Raw genomic sequence first — 7,907 nt, forward strand, 5'->3', positions numbered from 1 at the left:
TGAGACCGCGCTTGCGCAGCAAGGCACTGAGCTCGGGGCGAAGTCCGTTTCCTGACTTTTCAAGGAAGTGGCCTTGCGTCACTTCCGGCTCCCCCCCCCCAGCTGCCATCTTGCGTCCCCGCGTGTGCGCGCTTATTCTCAGCTGGTCTCCCAAAGACCCCCTGAGCGCCAGCCCTAGTCCCCCGCGCGGCCCCGTTTTCTCTCCAACAAGGTACAAAAAGGCTGTGGACGCCGGCGTGGGAGGAGGACGGGAACGGGGGCGGGAAGTGCCCGGAAGGAGCGAGACAGGGAGGGACAGGGCTCAGGAGAGGAAGGCGATGCGACGGACAGGCGCACCCACTCAGGCTGACTCTCGGGGTCGAGGTCGAGCCAGGGGCGGCTGCCCTGGGGGCGAGGCGACGCTGTCTCTTCCTCCACCTCGCGGCGGAACCCGAGGACAGGAGCCTCAGGTACCGCGAGGCTTTCGGAGAGTGGCCGGGCCGGGCAGGCCCTGGCTAGGCCGAGGCCAGGCCGGGGCCGGGGTGGGGGGTGCGAACCGGGCTTGGGTTAGAGCCCATTTCCCGGGCCTGTAAAGAGGAGGGGAGTTTGGGGGTGGGGGCGGGTAGGAAGTTGCCTGGGGGTTCTTTGCGCCCTCTCGAAACTGAAATTGGGAGCTTTGCGGGGTGGGTTTGGGATCCAGGCCTCGGCCTGCGTAGGGTATTTGTTCCGCTGGTGTGGTGGGAAATAACGAGCGTGGAATGCTGGAGTGAATTAGGCTTTTCCTCGCTGAGGGTTTCCTATTTTTCTAGATGAAAGAAACTATCATGAACCAAGAGAAACTCGCCAAACTGCAGGCACAAGTGCGCATTGGTGGGAAAGTAAGTTTTAATAGTATTTTTAAGTTTAAAGGTTTAGGATCTCCCCCCCCCCTTTTGCTCTTCTAATGTTGATGGCGTGTCACTTTGTCTATAGGGGGCATTTCACAGAGCTAGCAAATTGATGAGAGGGAGCGGCGGATTAAATTATACATACGATAATACTGTGTATCCGTGAATCATGCAGGTCATATACTCAAAAAACAAAACGAGTCGAGCTGAAAGAGCACTTACACTATTGTTGTTATGTAAACACTCTTTCCAGTGTTAACAGTGTTTTAGGTAGAATAAAAATGTCTCATAAGGTAATTAATAAGGAAATGTGCCATTTCAGTTACATATCATTGTGGCCATTTCACCTCTGACTAGTTTAAGCCTAAACTGGCGACTTAATAGTGAGAAGTTGGTGTCTTTTGTAAATTACGACCTTTCTGTAATGCTTCCTTAGGTAATGCAGCCCGCTGTGGGAGGTGTGTATTTACTAGGGTATTTGAAGGTCTTTGTTGTAGGTACATTTTGGAATTTGAGAGCAGTGAGCATGGATTTGAAAATATTACCTAAGTGTTGGTATCTTATCATTTTGGCTTTGCAGTGAAGCTAAAGTGGAAGGAATGAGATTGTTTACTGGTGTGTTTTTAAATGATCCGGTTTTGATTAATTGGCTTTTCTTGGATGCTGAGCCGTCTACAAGGGGATTTTTTTTTTTTTTTTTTTAGTGTAGTGAATTGTTTTAGATTGTTTTCTAAGTAACTTACTTAAACTGGAAGTTCACTCTAGACAGAGGTATGCCTGGTTATGTCTTGTGTTGTTGGCACATTCCAAGTATTTAACAAGGCGTGGTTTAGCCCTGTAGGAATAGAGCATGTCTCCACTCGGTTAGACTTGTAAGGTATTCACTTGCATGGTAAAGGCTTCCGTACTGCAAGTATATTAGCTTTTCTCAACTTTAAGCATTTATGTTGAAGTGGAGTCTTCCGTGAAGTAGCCAGAAATTGCTCTTAGACTTAAATAGTAGTCAGGATTTGCACCTACCTGTTTCAGTAAGCGTTTCTTGTCCTTTTTAGCAATTATTAAAAGCTAGGTGTGGCCTTCAAGTGCCAGAAAAAAAACTCTTGTTCTTTGTGGGTCAGTGTTTGGATCCTCTTATACTGGTGCTTTTAACCACCATGCCTTTTAGTACCAGTTTCAGCAGTGATTTGAATAATATGCTTGTGTTTCCATTTTTTGTTGTTACTTTAAATCTTAGTCAGTCTTTAACTTGTGAGAGAAATCATATTAGGTAAAGGCAAGTCGAGGTTTTCTAGGATTCCTAAGGTTGATGTAAGCTTAAACTTTACTTGCTTACTAGTTAATGGAGGAAATATTTCTGTCACTGTAATATGGAAGCATTGTCTTCACTTTTTAAGAAGCCTACTTATTGGATGTGAAATTAGGTGAGTTAGTTTTGCCTTAGGGAAAACTGCAAGTATTATAAAAGCTCTTTATTTCCATATCTGATCAGAGCACTGATGATAATTATTTTGGTGAAAATTGAATCCTTCGTATGGAAGTGTATGGAAACTATAGAAGGTGTGCTGGTTAGGGGTTTTTTTCAATCTTACATAGTAGTTTCTTAGAATGTCTTTTAGACAGGATTCTCTGGAAAACAGGTAACTACATGATCACTTCAAGGTAATTGTTATTTTTAAAGGTTTTTCGGATGGTTGGTAATCAGTATTCTATGTAACTACTAATATTTCCTTCAGTTAAACCATAGTTTATTTAAGCCTTTACTAGGCTTAAAGCCTTTACTATACTGGATCCTGAGAATATAAAATCTTGATAGTTTAAAGTATATAGGAGGGTTTAAGGGAAGTAGGGGAGATAGATACCTTTTAAAAATTCTTTTTTATATAATATGCATAGTGCAATAGAAGCATTTTCAGGATACAGAAATGAGAATGATTTGGCTGGGTGGGTGGGGGTATTAATTGTAGAGTTTAGGAAAAACGAGATAATGGCTTGAACAAGATTTTAAAGGATGATCAGAATTGATATGGAGATTGGGGACAGTGGGGTAGGTGGAGAGCTTTAAGTATAATGTAAAGGGCTTAGCTTGTATGAGAGTCTGTGCATGTTATCAAAGAGTTTTAAGCAGAAGATCAGTGATTGGATTTGCCTGGTTTTAGAATTTTATATGATATTTTAGAGAAAGGGTAGGTTGGAGACTTGGCATATATGTACAGTAGACCACAAGTTTGCCTGAAGCCTATCTGTTTGTACTCATTCACTCATCAAGTTACTGAGTACCTTCAGTGAGCCAGGTACTATTCTAGATACTGCGTTTTATAGCAGTAAATAGAAGCCCTCAAGGAGTTTACACTCCAGCAAGGGGAGACAGACAGAATATACTTAATCTCTATCGGTGATGAATATTATAAAGAGAAATATGCCTGGAGTGAGTGTGGGAGTTGCTATTTGATATTGGATCTTTGGGAAAGGCCACTTGATACAGTGACATAGGAGCAGAGATCTCTAGGGAAGGAGGGAGTCATGGAGATGTTAGGGAAGAGCTGTTAATTAATATAAAAACAAAAGGTTGTTAGTTCGGGATATTGAGCTTCTAAACAAGGCTTAATTTGGGTTGATAACATGCCATCTCTTTGATCACTTTAGAGCAGATAATGTAAAAAGTAGGGCTTTGAAAAGGTCATTCATTTGTACCTGACGAAAGTAGAATTGTAGAAATTATTAAGGATTTGTAGACAATTCCTTTACTTTCCCTCTTTTGGCTTCCACCATTACCTTAACCTGCCTACTCACTACATAAAGGTTGGTGGTCATGGGAAGTTGAAACTGTTTCCATTTGAAAATGTCCGTTATGGTACAAATGTGTGTGTGTCCTTCCCTATCCTCTGTAATTCAGGGCACTGCTCGTAGAAAGAAGAAGGTGGTTCACAGAACGGCTACAGCGGATGACAAAAAACTTCAATTCTCCTTAAAGAAGTTAGGGGTAAACAACATCTCTGGTATTGAAGAGGTGAGTGTCAGGTTTTGTTTTTCTTAGTGAAAAACAAGATTTGTTTGAAAAAAACTTTAATGTTTATAAATTAAATTATTTTTTACTCTACTTTGAACAGACCATTTTATATTCTTCTAAAATGTCTACTTTATCGGTGAATGTCAGGGAGGTTGCTAAGTTTGAAAGCCGTTAGGTTGCATGCACTCTCCACTCCACCTGTGCTTCACCGTGAAGTACTAGACTGGTCAGCTGGACTTCTGATTTTGTCTAATAAAATGTTGGTTTTAAAGGGGGGTTGGTGGGTGTTGCTAATTAAATGTTTTTTTCTTGGCAGGTAAACATGTTCACAAACCAAGGAACAGTGATCCACTTTAACAACCCTAAAGTTCAGGCATCTCTGGCCGCGAACACTTTCACCATCACAGGCCACGCAGAGACAAAGCAGCTGACAGAAATGCTACCCAGCATCTTAAATCAGCTTGGTGCAGACAGTCTGACTAGTTTAAGGAGACTCGCCGAAGCTCTGCCCAAACAATGTGAGTTGTGCACGGTTACTTATTTATCAGGAGATTTCTAAGATCTTAGGGTGCAAAGAGGATGTGAATATCTTCAAATTTGGAAATGCAACCTTTCCTCTAAAAAATACCAATTTTTACACTGATTTTAATTAAATATTCTTAGTGTATGCAATAATGTATTATGCTGATTATTGTACTTGTTTGTTTCCTAGTAGCTTTCTTGCTTTGAATAAGAGACTTTAAAAATCTTTCCTTTTAATAGGTAGAAATGATGAAAATTGTTCATTATGAGCTTTTTTGACAGCTGGTAGTTTAAAATTAATTATGATATAAATTATCAGATTTTGTTAGTTGTATCTATGCAACTGATATTACCAGTAACCTTTAAGGATTGGCCTGTCACTATTCTGGTACTTTTAATTATAGTATGATAAGGATTTAGGTCAGGGCAGAAAATACTGTCGTTGAATTCAAGTGTATATCAATAATGTGGCTACTTTATGCTGAAGCTCTCTGATTCAATTTTGAAGAATGGGAATGTAGGAACAAGACAGGCTTATTCTTTAGTTATATATGTTTTTTTAGGCATGAACTTACTCTGCTTCAGTTTGTTTTTTGGTGGTGGTTTTTGTTCGTTTGTTTTTTTCTTCTTCCCCACATTGAGAGGCTTCAGAGTTTCTGGAAAGTCTTTGCCTTTCAGAGCGGAACTGGGTATTTGCAGGAGGAGCCCACTGAAAATTATATGGGGCCATTACTGTGAGGTCCCAAGGGTGGTTCACTTTCTTCTGTAATAAAAGGAAAGTGATGCTTACCACTCAAAAACACTGTAATTTTTTAAATTATTTTCATTTCAGTAAAGGTTTATTGAGGATCTCTCTTAGCCATGCACAACACAACAGTATTTGAGAAATCAGCCTCTTACTTTGCCTCCCAAAATAAATCTTAACCATAATTTGGTATGTGGGCTTACCTGTACCCTGGGGTTTCCCTGTTATTCTCATGCTCTCTCGGTGTCTGTGGTGGGCCAGAGGGATTAAAAGGAGGATAGGTATGGAATTTGGTTTGTTTGTTCTTAGTGTTCTTGCCTTTTTGTAGAATATCATGTTATTGCTAGATGAAATGCCAAATGTCACATCATGAATATAAACCTTTTATCTGTCCTTTTAGTTAATGTCTGTGGAAGACTTAGAGAAATGTGTAACATTTACATTTTCTTTTATAGCTGTGGATGGAAAGGCACCACTTGCTACAGGAGAGGATGATGACGATGAAGTTCCAGGTAGGAACCTTCACTTGTGAAACTGGAGAATTTCAGCAAGGGAGAATAAAGGGTCTTCATTCTGTAGAAAAGACTGCATTGAGGTATGCAATGCAGAGTAAAGGACTAGGGGAGGACGTGGACCTCACTTAGAATGAGAAAAGGATGCAGTAGTAGTTCACGGGGAGCTGTTTGTGGACTTGGCAGCCTTTTCCATTTGGGATCCGGAGAAGTTGGAGGTATATAACCTTAACTATTGAATAAGTAAGTATATTGTTACCTAAGTGTGATAACTACTTACAGATTACAAATGACCCTTGTTTCCTACTCTGAGATACATAAATTTATAGAAGACATGGAAAAGTTCCTGAGATATTGGAGGATATAACCGTTCTAAAGTCAGAAAAGCTCTGTTGGCGATCGTGAGGCATTTTCCTATCTTAACTGTTAGTGAATGATTTTTTGTGTGGTAAAACAAATATCTGTTGGTCAGTAGAATCACTAGATCATAAATGATTCCACTTTGCATGGACAGGTGTCCTGAGGAATCCAGGAACACTTCAGAATTGTGTGGCGTGGTACTCTGGTTCTGGCCCCCACATTGACTAATGTCTGATGCTGCTTCAGTTCTTGAGGTGGGGTGGGAATTGGGAGGGTCTATACGTATTCTTGAAGCACAGTATTTTTGTCATTGGCATATTAATGACTTCCTCTCGTCTTAATTATATGCCAAAACATATACTTAAGAATATGCCAAATGGGTAGTGGTCTCATTGGAAATAAAAAGTGTTTAAATTCATATCCTCATTTAACTGTAGGATATATTTTGAGGGTGTTTACCTATCTCCTCCTAAGATCTGTATTTGTAGATTTGCCTTTTTTCTGAATTTCCACCTTTTCTTACCATTTTCTAGATCTTGTGGAGAATTTTGATGAGGCTTCCAAGAATGAAGCAAACTGAATTGAGTCAACTTCTGAAGAAGATGAACTTGAAGAAGTTACTGGGAGCTGCTATTTTATATTATGACTGCTTTTTCAAATTTTGTTTATGGATCTGATAAAATCTAGATCTCTAATATTTTTAAGCCCTAGCCCCTTGGACACTGCAGCTCTTTTCAGTTTTTGCTTCTACACAAATCATTTTTTGCAGCTAATTAAGCTGAAGAAACCTGGGAATAAAGTTTGAAACCAAGGTTAATAAAGTTCTTTGCCTAGTATAGTTTTTTTTTTTATTTCATTGACACCGATTTGTACCCAGAAAGCAAAGTTGTTTGTAGAAAGCTAATCATGGCATGTAATATGACAGATAATCTTTGATGGAATTTTATTATTAAAGATTTAACATAACAATATAACATAACACAAGTGGTATAGAGTTCTCATGTTTGAAAACTTTCCTCCATTAGCCCTCAGGGGTCCCATGGTTTACGTGATAGGTATAAGTATAAGATGGGAATAGAATATCGCTTCATGCGTGAGCAAGGGTTTTGGGTTTTTTTTTTCTCTCTCTTTTAATATTGCCTATATTGTAAGCATATCTGAGTGCCTTGTATGTAAATTTACACTTAATTTTCTCTCATTTAATCCTCAGTCTATGAAATAGGAACTAGCTGTTCCATTTTGTAGATGTAACCAAGTTCAAAAAAGTGAGAGTAGTTAATCCCTTCTATGTAGGGGAGATACCTGGGGCAAAGGTGGTACAATGTCACCTTAACTTTCTCCTAAGTAATACCAGTAAAATGAAAAGGGCTCCTTTTTTATTTTTTTAATTGTTAAGATCAAAACAATTTTAATTGATGTGTGTATGCAGTTGTAAGGATTTTAACACACATGTAACTGCCATCATAACCAGGATACTGAACAGTTTCATCACCCGAGAAGTCCCCTCAATTAAAGGGCTATTTTTAAAAATGTATTGGCAATTATAATCTTGAAGGAACTTGAAAATTTTTACAAATGATAGGACAATTTTTAATTTTTTAAAATTTATTTTTAGGAAGAGGGAGAGAAACAGCCACCTACTGCCTCTCTCACGTGCCTCTATCGGGGGGGACTGGGCCCACAACTCCTGACCAGGAATGGAACCAGTGATCTTTCACTTGGTGAACTGGTGCCCAACTAGCCACACCAGTCAGGGGAAGAATTCATTTTAAATTTTCATACCTCTTGAAGGTACTGTTTAGCTATATCTAAAAGTATTACATACTACCTACCAAAAGTGAAATGTGTAAATGGTGTTTGCACATTTTAGCGTTGCATTTTTTTAAGTTTGTGTA

At 39.5% G+C, this 7,907-nt stretch overlaps 1 protein-coding gene across 2 annotated transcripts; it reads left to right on the forward strand.

Moving 5' to 3' along the window:
- The first annotated feature begins 75 nt into the window (after positions 1-75).
- On the forward strand, positions 76-6,991 carry BTF3 (basic transcription factor 3). Of its 2 annotated transcripts, none has more exons than XM_037032210.1 (6): positions 76-211; positions 789-857; positions 3,760-3,873; positions 4,190-4,391; positions 5,596-5,652; positions 6,546-6,991. In XM_037032210.1, exons 2-6 carry the CDS (start codon positions 789-791, stop codon positions 6,590-6,592), a joined length of 489 nt encoding a protein of 162 aa, XP_036888105.1. In that variant the 5' UTR covers positions 76-211; the 3' UTR covers positions 6,593-6,991. The 2 variants fall into 2 exon arrangements, with proteins under 2 accessions (XP_036888105.1, XP_036888104.1); XM_037032209.1 differs by lacking the exon at positions 76-211 and adding an exon at positions 218-449.
- Positions 6,992-7,907: the final 916 nt, after the last annotated feature.

This window comes from Sturnira hondurensis, unplaced genomic scaffold (genome assembly GCF_014824575.4).
Source record: "Sturnira hondurensis isolate 20B ecotype Veracruz unplaced genomic scaffold, ASM1482457v3 Scaffold0021354, whole genome shotgun sequence".
NCBI classification, from domain to species: Eukaryota; Metazoa; Chordata; class Mammalia; order Chiroptera; family Phyllostomidae; genus Sturnira; species Sturnira hondurensis.